We start from the raw sequence: 15826 nt of genomic DNA, 5'->3' as shown, positions 1-15826 counted from the left end.
AAGAGTCAACCATATTACTGTGGGTCTGGAGTCACATGTAGGCCAGACCAGGTAAGAACAGCAGATTTCCTTCCCTAAAGGGCATTAGTGAACCAGATGGGTTTTTACAACAATCAACAATGGTTCCATTAGACTTTTAATTCCAGATTTTTATTGAATTCAAATTCCACCATCTGCCGTGGCAGGATTCAAACCCAGGTCCCCAGGGCGTTACCCTGGGTCTCTGGATTACTAGCCCAGCAATAATACCACTATACTATACCCTTTTGTTCATGTTTGGACCAATGCTGTAATGCCATCAGGACATTAGTGGTCCTGGTGGAACCCAAACTGAGCATCAGCGAGGAGGTTAGTGCTATGGTTGTGATAGCACTGTCGGCACCACCTACCATCACTAAGCTGATGATCAAGAGTAGATTGGGGGGTGGTAACTGACCAGATTAGATTTGTCCTTTTTGTGAATGGGGCATATCTGGGCAGTTTTCTACATTGAATAGGCCGGTGTTGTAGCTGCACTGGAACAGATTGACTAGGGAGGTGCAGTTGGTTTTGGAACATAAATCTTCACCAGTACAGCTTGATGTTGTCTAGTTTAAAATGGACTGCATTCGCCTCTACTCTTTTCTTTCTGACCCTTAGCTAATTTCATATCCCTGCAGCCACTGCCCCTTTAATTCCATGGGCTTCAAATTCGCTAACAAAGGTGCCTCTGCAAATGCCTTTGCGAAGTCCAAATACACATCAACTGCACTCCCCTCATTATTCCTCTCTGTTATCTCATCAAAACACTCGATGAAGTTAGTTAGAACATGAAAATCTCTGCTGACTTTCACTTCTTAATTCATATTTTCCCAAGCACCATTTAATTTTGTCTTAGATTATTACCTTTAAAAATTTCCCCATCACAGATGTTTGACTGACTGGCCTGATGTTTCTGGGTACATTCCTCTCTCCTTTTTTGAATAGGGTTGCAACATTTTTCAATCTTCTAGTCCACTGGCACGTCTCCTGTATCGAAGGAGATTTAGAAAATTGTAACCAAGACTGTGGAATGTTCATTTTGACTTCCCACAGAAACCTGGAATACATCCGGTCTGCACAACTTTCCTAATTCCCCTTTCAAGTACCTCGTCCTCGTCTATTTTTATCCTATCCAATTTCTGTACTGCCTCTTCCTGTACTGTGATAGTTGCAGCATTGTCTCTTTAGTGAAGATAGATATAAAGGGCCAAATTTTCGCTCCCAAGCTGGGTATTTTAAATTGAGAAATTTTCTGGCTTGCCACCTCGGGAAAAAGTGTTCCGAATGGCACGATTTTCGCTCCTGGGTGGGTGGGTGAGGGATGGAGTCGGGACGCAGACTGGAGGCTGCCACCCGGAGCTGCCAAGTCCCGAGGCCGGCTGTTTAAACGGCCTGCCTCTGTTTACTGGGACTTTGTCCCAGTTGTGTTGTTAAATATCAGGACCTCCAGCCCACACTCCTCACACTCCATCGCCCACCCCCATCCGCTCCTCATGCCCCATCCATGATAACTCATGCCCCTCCCTCCATGGTCCCTTATAGCCCCATGCCAACTTCATACCAAATCATACCACCACCATTGCCCCTTATAGCACCCAATGCATCTTTATTCCAACTTGCCAACCAATGCCCCCTACCCTTTGCCTTATACCCCCATGCTACCTCACCTAGTACCTACTATATACAGACATTAGGAACCATGTTAGGATGAAATAAAATAAATATTTATTACAACTTTCAATATAACAAACAAATGCTCATATTCATGACAGTGCATTTAAAACTTAAAAACCTTCAAACGCTTAATCCATTATCAAAACAAACAGACTTGTATTCGTAACCCCACGTCAAAACAGCTAATCCTTTCATAATCTCCAAGTTGTTAGTCAAACTGTGAATTTAGAACACCCCCTGCTAGGATAATTATAAGTTGTGGAAAGCGGCCAACTATTAATAATGATACCCCTTAAGGTGATGTCAGCAAACATCTATTGAAACTGCTTTTCAACTCTCACTGACACAGTTTTTTTTCCCAAGTCTTTAAAGGGCTGGGGATTTAAATTACTTGACAGGTCTACGTACCTATGTGCCCTTCACATGCATTTACATCACTTCCATAAATTCGTGACTTCCTTACTGCAGGTTAAGGTCCTTGCTAAAGTGAAAATGTTTTTTTTTTTAACTCGTCACTGTGTTCAAATGGCCCTGCTGAGCTCAGTTTCCCTAACGTGTGAGGTATGCCCCACCCCCTTTTCCCTACAGGTAAAAATGAGATTCTTCAGAAATGGGGGTGGGACCTCCTGATCTGAGTCCTATCTGTTGCTTTTAAAGGTCCACAGAGTCTCCATGACTCTGTGAAAATCTGGCCCAAAGTATTCATGTACTAACTCAGCCATCCCCTCTGCTGCCACAAGAGTATCTGCTATTTGGTCCATAATTGGCCCCACTCTTCATTTGGCTATTGTTTTATGGTTTTAATGTTTATCAAGGCTTTTGGGTTTCCTTTTATGTACCCGTTAATGCATTCCCTGACAGGAACTTTGTCCATCTGATTTCCTTTTCCAGTTCTTTGTACTTTTTGAGTTCTTTGGTTCGGTACTGAATTTTGAACCTGACATTTAGCAGAAACCTTCTACTGTTTTACCTGAACCAGCTCCTCTTTGAAGACTTCCCATTTCTCATTTACTCAGTTAGCTTCCAATCTTTGATTCCATTACCCTGGGCCAGATCCCTTTTCAATTACTGAATTTAACCTGCTCTAATTGGATATTTAACATTTGTGCTTTCCTTTTACATCACTTCTCAAAACTTTAAGTGTTCAGGTCTTTGGAATTGGGCTTGATCCTATGACCTTTTGACAAAGCTTACATGTGTAGAAGAATGTTTTACACCATTTGTTTCAAAAAGGGCCAATACGTACTGTAAATGCTTTGACTTCAGTTTAAATTTGGTTTGGTTCCCATCCTTAGCGACACTCAGGACCATTTAGCTGCCTCATATTGATATGTAACTTAGTACGGCACAGTTCCACTGATGTTGGTTATATTAGTTATTAGTTTGGTATGGGCACGGACTTTGTAATAACAGTATAACATCAGCATTATCCTGCCAATAAGTACTGGACTGTATTAGAAACAACCTGCAGTACGTACTGTAACAGCACTCTCCTGACAAAGTGATTGTTACAGTTGTACATTACATTTTAGGATGTTTTTATAATTGTGATCATGTTATTGTATCAAACGATTATTTTTATCTGTACTACAGGGAGTTAAGATAATTGTATTTCCAGAGGATGGTCTCCAAGGCTTTCTGTTCAATTCCAGAGCTTCTATTTTTCCATATTTGGAGCCTATTCCAGATCCTAATGTTGTTCAATGGAATCCCTGTCTGCAGCCAACAGAATATAATGGTACAGAGGTAGGAGCTATACAGAGTTTGCACTTAATTTAAGTATCTTGTTATATCTTAAGTATTCTTGTACTTCTTTTGGAATCTTGATTGTAAGCATTTAGGCAACATTGATGCCAATTTACCAAGAGTTCTTTGCAAAACGTTGACATCTACTGTTTGGAATATACAGGATAGTGATTTCACCCTTAAAAGCTCTCAAAAATCCCTGGAAAATTCAATCATGGGGGATGACCAATCAGGAAATAGTCACACCTGTACGTGGAAGTGGTAGAATCTGTGAGGAGCTGTTCCTCTAATCACAGATTGTTTCTCTCCCACATTTGCTGTTGATAGGCTTAATTGCATCTCACTAGTGAGCCTATCAGCAGGAAATGCAAGAGAGAAAAAGCCTGTGATTGGAGAAGCAGTGAGCAGTGGGAAGGTGAGTGGCAGCAGTGAGAAATGCTGAGGGGCTGGGGTGGGGGAGAGGAAGGGAAAGCAAGTGTGACTGCTGGGGGGGTGGGGAAACGGAAGTGGGGGGCTGCTGGGCAGGAGCGAAAGAGTTGGGAGGGGAAGGTAAAGCAAACGAGACTGAAAGGGAGGGGGGTGGTGGGAAGGGAAGAGAAAGCGAGCAAGGCTGTCAGGTGGGGTGGGGGGTTGGGTGTGAAGGAGAGAAGGAGAAAGCGATGCCTGGAAGGTGGGGGTTGCAAGTGAGACAGCCAGGGCGGTTGGGTGTGAGTGAGTGAGGCTGCCGGTGTGGTGGAGCGGGAGGGGAAATGAGTGAGGCTGCCGGGGGGATGTGAGGGGAAAGAGCGAGGCTGCTATGGTGGGGGTGGGCAGTGAGGCTGCAGGGGCAGTTGAAATGAACATAATGGGCTTGATAATAGTTCAATGGAGGAGGGTAGAGATGATAGACACTTTGGTAGTCACTGCATGGACACGTATCCGCAGAAGGAGGATGCAGTGAAAGCCAAGGTCACTGGCAGTCAGGAGAAGAGGCTTATGCTAAGTTTGTTTCAGATAGCGGTCCTGGAAAGATGCTGGGGATGCAGCGAAAGGTTGAGGAACATCAGGCAGGGGTGTCGGAGACCCTCAACAGGGTGGCAAGTGAGGCAGAGGAGACCGTCTATCTGCTGGCTGATGAAGTGGTACTGACATGTTTGCACACCGAGATCTCTATGAGGAGGATGGCGGGCAACATGGAGAACCTGGTCCAGCAGAATGCCTAGTTTCTGTTGGAGATGTGCACAGACCTGCACTCCATCGCTGCATGCATTGGGCAAGTTTTTGTAATGGCCATGCGCGAGGGGGACAGCACAACTCGACCTCCCTCCGGGTGCCCTTTGCCAAAAGGAGTCAAGGCACCAAAGGGAGGAGGAGCATCTGGAGGACGCCCCTGGGGCCACTTAGGATTATTCAAGGCTGTTGTGGCATTCTGAGTTCTCCCTGTCTGTGACTCCATCAGCTACAGCACCTGGGACCACTGAGCAGGAGTCCCAAAGAAGGCCAGGCCCTCCAGGCCTCGGGCCTCCAGGGGATGGCGGCCAAGGTTATCGGAGACAAGAAGACATAGTGATCAGCAGGCTGCCTCTGCCTCTGCTGCTTACATTGAGAAAAAACCAAGACGTAGTGCTAGCGTAAGGAAAATGAAGAAGTTCTAAGTCCACTCACAGCATGGGTGTACAATCATTGTAAATAGTTCTTGTACACTTGTAAATATGTGTATAGTTGCACTTTATGGAGAACAGCTGGGTTTTTATCACTTCTGTTCATGTTAATGCTGGTGTGCCCCCCTTCAACCCAATCACCTCCCCCAATTCAAGGGGCTGACCTGTACTGGGTCTATGTCCCCCTGAACCATGCTTGGACATGGAGGCGTCGATCTTTGCCAGGGCCCTTGCGAGCCATGTGTTAGATGCCTCCCACGCATGCTGTTCCCTTCCCCTCCACTGCCTAGTCTATAGAAGCACATTTTCCTTGTCAGGAAAGTACATTGGGGTTCCCCTTCAATTGTCCAGTTGAGTTTACCTACAGCTCCGCCCGCCCAATGACCCTCCTCCCAACCAGTATTTCTTGAGATGGACATCGAGGGAGTAGACAGTGCTGCAGAAGCAGGATGGTGCGTGTTTCCTTTTAAACAGTCACTTTTTACCCTCCACCTGTAACCCCCCCGCCCTACCCCACCAACCAGTGACCCCTCCCCTCTGGTGTAATCTTTACCCTCCCAACTGTCACCCTTGAACCCCACCCATAACCCTGCAGCCCATCACAGTCACATTGCCCATGCCCATCCTTATCCTGCCCAAACCTAGGATCCGCGTCCATTTCCGAGTGCCCTCCACCAACCCAAACCAGCCCTTCACCCGCAACTGATGGGTGCATGCCACTGCCCCCTTTCACTGTAAATGTTCCCTCCCACCACCAGTATCCTCTGTTTACCCCCCATAGGATTCCACGATAGATAGCATCGGCCTCTCGTTCTGAACCCCCCCTCCCGGTTCCCCTGCAGTTCACCTCCCCCAACCCCCTCACACTACCCTGCTATCCCACAGCCCTTGCACCCCTCCTCAGTTGCCCCCACCCCCCAAGTTTTCATGCTTACACTGCCTTCTCCCCCTGTCCCCACCTCCTCCCGCAAACCACACCCCACCCCCCACCAGACATCCTCACCCACCCCACCTTTGGATGCTGCCCTCCCCGTGCTCCATGAACCCCCTCCACACCCATCCAAACCAGTCGCCATGCACCTTTCACCTGCTCCAGCCGTGCATCCCAGTAAGTCTCAACATGTGCACACACCACATCGGTCCAATCATGTTTTGGATCAGTGTGAACTCTTGCTGGCAGGGTGGATGATCGACTTGGGGTTGGCGGGGGGGGTGGGGGTAACAATTCTGGTCAAATGGTAGCTTGAATGCTGCTAAAGATATATTAAACTGCTTCCCGACGGCCTTTGGTGGGAATGGCAACCTGTCGTTATCTCGCCATGACAGTCGGGACCGCAAGCTCTGACCGCTGGGAAACCGATTTTTTGAGCTGCATCGTACTGTCCACCCCCACCCCCACAAACCCCACCGCTGGTGGGAGGGGACGATTCCAGCCCATATGCCAACACTAATAGAGACGGTGAGGTTACAACCTGACTGCATCAGCTAACAAAGGAGTTGGTCGAATGAAAAAGGAGCCTCTGAAAACCAAAATGTAGCCTCCAGGGTCCTTATCTATTTTTAGTTGGTGAGAGAGAGTGCATGGAAGACAGCTTAAATGTATGTAGTGACGCAGGGAAGAGGAACATCGAAAGGAGAGTTTGAAACCCTGGAGGTGAACCCTTGCGGAGGGCGTCTGAGAGAAAGCATCAGTTTGGGAGAAGATTCTAAGGTGAGGGGCGGAATTTTCCATGCCCGCTGGCCGTGGGCATGATAGGTGCCATGCATGGACAATATGGCGTGATCAGCTTCACAACGGCGGGAAGGCAGGTCACGATCTTCTGCTCAGCCCGCCGATAACAGGCCGCGTTTCCCGCCAATGATCGTTGGGGAGCTCATTGTAAAACATCAGCATATCATTAAAAGGCCATCCTGCCAGGCTCTTGGACCTCGGTCGGATTGTCCGTCCACGTTGGTGGGAAAGCCTGTCGACGTGCTTCACAACGACACACAGGCGACGTGCACTTGGCAGCCTTCGCTTTGGGGGAACTGAGGTGAGTGAGCAGCAGTGTTCTCCACAGCTCACCAGGGTCGCCTGTTGCTTTGAAGGCTTCAGGGGCGCCGGGAGACCTGGATGAAGTGCCGCCCAATCTCAGAGGTGACTGTTTTTGGAGGTGGGGGGGTGTCCAGGGGCAACCCCAGCCTGTAGTTGGGGGTGGGGGGGGTGGGGCAGGTGACAACTGCTGTCCTGGTGTTGGATCCCACGCACAAGAAATCGAGGTGAGGGACAGGGTAGGCGAGGGAAGTGGCCACGCATTAGGGACACCTCTATAAATGACCATTCCTCTGCAACTGAGACAGTTCAGGCGCAGCCACAGTGATATGAATGGGGTCGGGCTCCCAACAACACGGAGGCACCAAAGTGCCACCAAGTGGCCCAGGCCTTACCCCCCCTACCCACCCCAACCCCACCCCCCCCCACCACCCGGTATAGACTGTGAGTCAACGACCTCCTTACTGGGCCACGAAGCAGTTGGACTGCACACATTGTGCAATCTCTTTGACAAAACTGGCCATGCAGCAGTCACTGCCGGAGACTCTCACAGCCCCTTGCAATCTCAGCAATGCGGTTAGGAGCTGCCTGCCCCATGTCGCAGGCTGACAGGGCAGCCATGCAGCACACTCGTCTGTGGCCATCTGAGGGGTGGCCTGCACTCTCCGAAAAGCTATCACACAGGGCCAGGAAAGGTACTAAGCACACCCATGCTAACCACGTCACTCTCTATCCTTCATGCTGCAGGAGAACCACATCAGGAGCATGGAGACTGGTGATCTGGTTGTATGCCTGATGGCCTACAGAGAGCGAAGAAGGCTGAGGAGAGAGAGTGACTGAGGCTCCTGTTCGCACAAAGGCAGGAGCAGCAACCTCAGGAAGAAGGGCTGCTGGGGCAAAACGCTACCCAGGAGCAACAGTGAGCCGTGGCTGGTCAGCGCCTAGCATCAGCCAGGGTCAATAGACACCGTCTGTCATTCCTGCAGATGACCAAGAACCAGCGACGCCAACAACTGTGCATGTCTAGGGACCTGGTGGCTCACATCTGCCACTTACTGCTGGACTTGGTGCCAAGGGGACATGGAGGGCATCCATTGCCAGTGGCTGTGAAAGTGACCAGGGTGCTCAATTTCTAAGCCAGTGGCTCCTGTCAGGGCTCCATAGGTGACCTCTGTGGGATTTCACAATCCGCCACCCACAAATGCATCCATGAGGTCCTGGATGCCATCTTCTCCTTGGCACACAACTTTGTGCTATTTGCCCAGGAGCGGGACAGCCAGGATGCAAGGGCCATTGGATTCTCCTGGATCTCGGGATTCCCACAGGTGCAGGGTGTGGTCAATTGCACCCATCAGGTCTCCGTTGCTACACATGGTGGACTACATCAACTACAAGGGATTCCACTCACTGAATGTGCAGCTGGCATGCGACCACCAGAAACGCATCCTGCAGGTGTGTGTACATGGTTTCCAGGGAGTATGCACAACTCCTACATCCTCAGCCAGTCACAGATCCCTGGAGTCTTCCAGGGTCCACAGAAGCTTCAGGGATGGCTCCTTGGGGACAAGGGCTACCCACAGAGGCCGTGGCTGATGATACCCGTGCAGCAGCCTCAGACTGCAGCAGAGCTACAGTATAATGAGGCTTATGCTGCAGCTCGCAACTTGGTGGAGAAGATGAGGTTCCAGTGCCTGGACCGGTCTGGTGGAGCCCTGCAATACAGTTCGGAGAGGGTGTCAAGCATCATCATCATCTGCTGCGCTCTTTACAAACTGGTGCTCCAACAGCAAGATGAGCTGGCTGAGGAGGAGATGGGGGAGCTGCATGTCTCCTCTGATCAGGGTGAGGAGGTCCTCGGAGGCAACAATGACTGGGATGAGGCCCTTGCATTGGCTAGATAAGCATTCAAGAGGGCCTCATAGCTGCTACATTTATGGAGGATGATGACGACACGCAGCGAGGTGACCCCACAGCACATTTCTGAATGTTTGACTTCAGTCAGGCATATGGCAGTGCGAATACCCTCCGTGAGAATGCTCCTGTCATGGAGATGCAGTGAAGGCCCTAAAAGTCGCTCGATTGCAGAAGGATGATGACGAAATGCAGTGAGGACACTCCATGGATCTTCATATAGCCTCTGAGAATGTCTGACTCCTTTCTGGCCAAGGGCAGCTCACTTGCGCTCTGTGATCAGGGTCATATCATAGAGACGCAGCCAAGGAACTTTAGAAGCATCTGATGCTTTGTCCGCTTTCAGCACCTGAGCCCTTCAGGATCACAGCGTCACTGGTCACAGGTGTTGAAGAAATGGGAGCCAGCCCCTCCTTAAAAATGCTGAGAGCACACAGAGAGTGTGAGAGAATTTTGTTGTGCCTGTCCACTACATTCTGGCAGCAATGACCAGTAATATTTCCAGGGAGTGTGAGGCTGGACCATCACTTTGGTCTGAAGGCTGCACAAAGCACAGAGAAGAGGCCCTGGACTGAGGCGCCTGCCTTTACCTTGTTCAGAAAGGTTTCACAATCTGAGTGAGAGGAACACTGCTCATCAGAACAAGGAGCCACAGGCAGGGGGGCATTCTTGAGAGTTTATTGACAATAGTGAACAGTTTGTACAAATGATTAACACCCATGTGCAGCTAATTCTCCTTAATTTTCCTAACCATGCCACTACGTCTTGGTGCTCCCGGACATCCACAGCAGAGGTGGAGGCAGCCTGCTGACTGCCGACTGCTGACTGTCTGTGATGACTTTGGCAGGTGTCCTCTGGAGGGCTGAGACTTGGAGGGCCTCGGACTGCTTTCGAGATCCTGCAGTGTGGCAGTGGTACCCACCTCGCCCGGTGGAGCTGGAGCTGCAGAGGTCACAGGAACAGGGGATTCGGATGGGCCGGTCACTCATGGAATCACCTGGGTGGATGGGCCTGGAATGTGCACCTGCTGATCCTCCTCCCAATGGGTGCCCGGGGGCCCCTGGCTGACCCCTTGAGGGGAAGGGGTAGCTGGAGTGAGATTAAGCTGCTCAGCACCCCTCTCATGTACACATTGTTAGAGGCCAACTATGGCATCAGCAATGGAGTTCAGCCCGTGCAGCAGTGCAGGAGCGACGTCCTGGACCAAGGTCTCCCTGGCAGCTGCCATCCTACCAGTGTTGACCTCGGTGCATTGGCATGCTGGCGCTATCACCTCCGCCTGAAGGCGGACGGACTCCTCCATTGTGCCTTGCAATCTGAGGAGTGCAGCGGACATCCCTTCCTGATGTTCCCGAGCTTGCCTTTGCAGCTCCAGCAACTGTGACATGACTGAGTCCAGAGGCTCGTCATCTGACTCAGACTCAGCAAATTTCTGCCTCCAGCAATTCCCCAAGTGCTGGGGACCTGGGTGCCGGGGACCTGGGACATGCCTGCCACCACCTGCTGTGGATCAGACAGTGTGACGTTCTCACCAGATTGTGATACACTCACGGTATCATGTGGTTCCACCGAGGTGTGTATCTCTGTGCTGTTGGAGGATGTGGTTGAGCGCTGTGATGGAACTTCGAGGAGGATAACTTCAGATTCCTCTTCGGAGGTTTCTTCCAGTCTTGATTGGAGGCCCTGGGTCAAGGACTCTGTCGGCTGTTTAGCAGATGTGCCTGCGAAAGCAATGGGAGGTAATTAGTGCATGGCAGAGGCCTGTGAAAGAGGAAACATCACTTACAGCATGGTTGTCCGATGGATGTTGCACTGCTGGATCCTCACTTGGTAGAGCCGTGCTGAACTCACTGTCAGCACAGGACCGGTCCAGATTCTCACCGGCCAGCTGGATGGCCCCATTTTCAAAGTCTGTGAGTACCTTGGTTCCTGGCATTCCACCACTGGTCTGCGACTTCTCTGTCTTGTGTGCCAGCTTGTCCTGCATGAATAGGGATGGAGAAAGTGTAAGCAGGATACCTGCCAGGCCAGATGATAGGCATGTCTGGACTGTGTGTGGTGGTAATTGGTCCCATGGACAGGATGAGGACAATGATGGTGTGTGTGAGAGAGTGAATGGTGATGTCCCTTGAACTGGCAGTGAGTGAGGTCCCTGTGGATGTGTGATGGATTTGTGAGTGTGTGAGTTGGGTGTGATGAAAAGAGCGACTTACCCTAGCGGAACAGAGGAGGTCATTCATCCTCTTGCAGCACTGGGTGGCTGTCCTCCTCTGCAGGGTGTTGGTGCTGACTACTGCTGCCATCGCCTTCCAAGCCGGATTGGTCACGTTGCTGCCCATCCTGTGGCCATAGCGGGGGTATAGGACATCCCGGCGGGCCTCCACAGCATCCAGCAGTTGCCCAAGGGACCCATCATTAAACTGGGGGCTTAGGGTCTTTTTTTCTTTGATGGTCATGTCTCCCAGGCAGCAGCGGTGAGCTGGTAGCAATGAGCAGTGTGCTGGTGGCTCCCTTTTAAACATGGCGGCCAGCATGATGCAGCGATGGGATGATGGCGGCAGAGCGAATGAAAGCCCACCCGCCATGGAAATGGCGCGTTTCGTGGGAATCCATAAATAATGAGGTGGTGGGTTTGGGACAATACAGTTTGAAAACCCGCCATCACAGTCGGTGACCTGCTACCGCACTTAGTGCAAATCTGGGAAAGTTCCACCCGAGGTCTTAGAGAGTGGAGATTGGAAACCCTCGTGTGAAGGAGGGAACTCAGTGAGACTGGTTGGTTCATGGTGTGATAAGCATCTGGGGAGAGTTGAGGAGAGATCCATAACATCTGGTTGAGGTGGCATCGGTCACTTTAGGTCAGAGTGTGGTGTGTCTGACCATAGGGTGCCATAGATTTACTTGGACTGTGTACTTGTGGTGTGCATCAGAGTATAAGATAGCTTTTGTAACATGTGTTATCCTTACAAATCAGTATACACCTGTAAAGGTATAGTTGTGGGTGAAGGAGTATTATAGTATGGTTCTTTTCTTGTTGAATAAATGTTTTATTCTTTTGTTAAAAGTTCATTAGCTGACTCTGGCGACTGTTCAGTCGCCCCTCTCCACATATCTAGAATCTATCAAGCTTGGTTCCACCCTGGGATCAGGCTTGTCCAGGAGTAACCTCAGCTGGAATTGTAACAAGGTCCTTTTGTGTATTAATCAGAAATCTAGTTTTAACGCGGCAATTTTCACGACTGGTATCTCATTTTCTCTTCTCTCTGAAATATGTTTTGCACTTGCTTCAGCAATTGTTAACTGTCTATTGTTATTCTGGGGTTATTCTACTGAATTTTACACTTTTAGTAAAGCAGAATAATAGCAAACAAGTGCAGCAATTTAGAAATAACATGAATTGGGAATGGTTTCTAATGTTTTACTTATTTCTCCACCTGTCCCATACCATGTTACCAACAGAAGCCATCTAGTCTCCTGGGCATCAGAAAGCATCATTCTAGACCCAGGACTGTGCTTAACTGCTCCTCTTCTCCATTCTCCCTTTTTCCCCAGGGATCCACCTTAAATTTGCTACATAGTTCAGTAAACATCAGTAGATAAGGGGAATAATTCACCATTTTGAGTTAAATAAACCGTTGCTTAAACACCTTTTAGTGAGGCATGAAGAGAAGAGCATAAAATGGTTCCTTGTTTTTTAATTTGTTGAAATAAAATAATCATTCATCACAAAATGTGTTAATGTTTCCATTTCTGTTTTATTGTAGGTCCTTTATCAACTGAGCTGTATGGCGAGAAACGGCAATATGTACCTGATAGCAAACATGGGGGAAAGACAAGCCTGTGAGCTTAGTGACCCTCAGTGTCCACCAGATGGAAGATATCAGTTTAACACAAATGTGGTTTTTGATGCTGAAGGCACTCTCATAGCCAAATACCAGAAATGGAAACTTTTCAGAGTAGAAATTTATTATAACAAACCTAAGACAGTGCAGCATGTCATCTTTAATACACCTTTTGCTGGAAAATTTGGCATATTTACTTGCTTTGATATATTGTTCTATGAGCCAGCAGTAAGTTTAATTGAGCAATATGGTGTAAAACAAATTATATTTCCCACAGCCTGGATGAACAAGTTGCCACTGTTATCTGCAATAGAGTTTCATCAAGCATTTGCCTCTGCATTTGGTATCAATCTTCTAGCAGCCAATCAGCATCATCCTGAATACAACATGACAGGAAGTGGCATCTACACTCCTTTAGATTTCCCCTATTACTACAACGCAAAGAGCAGTGAAGGAAAACTTCTTGTGGCCAAGGTCCCTATAATTACATCCATTAAAGATCACAGCCCAGAACAGTCTAAGTCTCAGGGGACATCAGCTTTTCTTCAGAGGAACAGTCATATTGAACCTTCTGTCCTTCAGCAGCAGAAGGGGGGAAAAAAGCTGGAACAAATTGACCCATTGAAACATCTTACACTGTCCCACGTGGGTAGTCCTGGAGATATCTTTCATGCTTCAATGATGTCTGATAATTATACATTTATTTCTCTGACAGATGTGCAAGGTAACCAGCAAGTCTGTTCCAACAACCTCTGTTGCCATGTAGCCTATGAACATGCTAACACACCCAGTAATCTATATGCTTTAGGAGCCTATAATGGGCATCACAGAGTAAATGGCAGTCGCTACCTACAAGTGTGTGCCTTGGTGAAGTGTGCAGGCTCTAAATATGACACCTGTGGACAAGGTGTTACAAATGCTACCGACATCATAGACTTTAAGTTGTGGGGGAATTTCAGCACACGCTATATTTTTCCAGAAATACTGGCTAGTGAGATGAAACTTTATCGTGCAGATAGCAGAGGGTGGGATAACAATGATTTTTATATGACTAAGAAGGGGATGTCAGCAGGTCTTGTGACTGCAGCACTCTATGGAAGATGGTACGAGAAAGATAACTTATCTTAATAATAAAAGCATAAGACTTTAGATGCTGGATTAATGTTAATCTAATTCACACATTAGCACCAAAGCTAACTGGCCCCCCACAAAAGAGATCAGCTTTATCAAATGCAGATTGTTCCTGATTGGGATATGTCTTAAATAAAACAGCATGTTTGCAAATAATTTGTAGATAGTTTATAATTATAATGCCTTCATGTTTTTCAACGGGATCCAGAGTTTTGACCAGTTCCTTCCATCAGGAAATGGGACATTCGAAATAAGCACACACTGGCAATAATTCTTTTTCTATTGAAGACTCCACTTGAAGATTTAAGACCGCAGCCCTCTGTCACATGAATCATCTCAGATGGCGCCACTAACACTTGGGATGCCCCCACCTTAAGATAGAAGATAGGGTAGGAAAATCATACCACCAAATGAGAATTTTAAAAATCCAATGAAAGTTTTGGGGAACTAGGTGATGGTATGAAACTATGTGAGGGGGATGTGTTTAAACCCCTGTAAAAGGACGGAAAGGTGTAGTGGGCTGGCATATACCCGATGGTATACATGATGCAACTATCATAGTAAGTGAAAAGGATTAATGATAGCTCAGAGTTGGATGATATCACCCCGATGTCCATCACAAGACAATGGCCGGAATTTTACGGCCCCCTCGCAGTGGGGACGGGGCCGTAAAATGCGGCGAGCCATTCTAAACTCCATTGACTTCGGCAGCACCGTAAAATCCCGCTGGCACAAAATTCCACCCCGTGTTTCTAATTTATATCTGGCTGATGCGAGAGTTAATAAAACAATTTTGGGAAAGGGCCAGCACAACATTGGCAGAATCTGAATTCAAACTGACATATTCATTTAGGACAGAATTCCCAAGGTGTCCAGAACATCCCAGTGAAAATCAGGAAAATGCAGATGAGACTAGTAAATTGATAACTTCCCTTGGAGACAATCGTATCCTTTCTGTGGACATGTTCAAGGTAACTGTATTTGATGATAGTCTAGCCACGACCCGAGAAATCAAGCTCCTGCAGGGGGAAATAAATAAAGATTTCAAACAGATACATTCCCTAATCTGATAGAATTACCTGATTAGCAATAACTATCCACAGGGGGGATACAGGTTAAGAGAGAGCCAGAGAATCTTTTAGTCTATGTTTCATCTGTTGCTTGAAGCATATGCACTTGTGTGGTAATGTCTTCGAATTGGTAACTCTTCTTGCGGTATTTTGGTGATGGTTTGTTCTTCCGCTTAAACAATGTTTTATTTTCTCAAAAGTAACCTACTAGATCAGGCTTGCACAAGGGCTGGCCCGCGAGGCAGATATGGCAGGGCCCTGCTACAGCATGGGGGAGGGGAGGGCGGGGGGAGGGAAGGCACTTCACGGGCTGACTGACAGGCATCTGGTCTGGGATGGGCCCCAGCGCTACATCAGGTACGTGGGCAGGCATTGACATTTTGTGGCAGGCAAAAATGAAGGCAGATGTCTCACTGAATCAGTGCTCAACCAGGCTGTGAAGGTAAGGCGCTATGGCACTGTGTCTTCAAAGATTTTCTCTGCAGTCTCCTTCACTCACTATCAATCTGGCCTACACCTTGGTCACTCACCTTTCACAACTGAACTAACCCACTGCTGGTCCCCATATGCACTGTCCTACTCACCACGAGGGAACCTCCTGCTTACTAGCTCTTTACTTGAGCACTATTCTGGCACTGTGTCTTCAAAGCTTTTCTCTGCAGTCACCACACTGCAATTTCAACACTCTCACAGAATCACAGAATCACACAGTGCAGAAAAGGCCCTTCGGCCCATCGAGTCTGCACCAACACAGGAGAA

The 15826-nt window shown here is 48.3% G+C and overlaps 1 protein-coding gene across 2 annotated transcripts in view; it reads left to right on the top strand.

Annotated features, from left to right (window-relative positions):
- LOC144678725 (biotinidase-like) overlaps nt 1–14024 on the top strand; it is a 75061-nt gene extending 61037 nt beyond the window's left edge. For both annotated transcript variants that reach the window (XM_078538565.1, XM_078538566.1), the window contains exons 2-3: nt 3289–3441; nt 12789–14024. In XM_078538565.1, coding sequence (XP_078394691.1) covers nt 3289–3441; nt 12789–13994 — 1359 coding nt within the window. In that variant the 3' untranslated portion in view covers nt 13995–14024. The remainder of the gene's footprint in view (nt 1–3288; nt 3442–12788) is intronic.
- The last annotated feature ends 1802 nt before the right edge of the window (nt 14025–15826 follow it).

Source organism: Cetorhinus maximus, chromosome 3, assembly GCF_964194155.1.
Source record: "Cetorhinus maximus chromosome 3, sCetMax3.hap1.1, whole genome shotgun sequence".
Classification (NCBI taxonomy): domain Eukaryota; kingdom Metazoa; phylum Chordata; class Chondrichthyes; order Lamniformes; family Cetorhinidae; genus Cetorhinus; species Cetorhinus maximus.
Note: the sequence above shows the minus strand (reverse complement) of the source record. Positions and strands in the feature narration are given on the sequence as shown.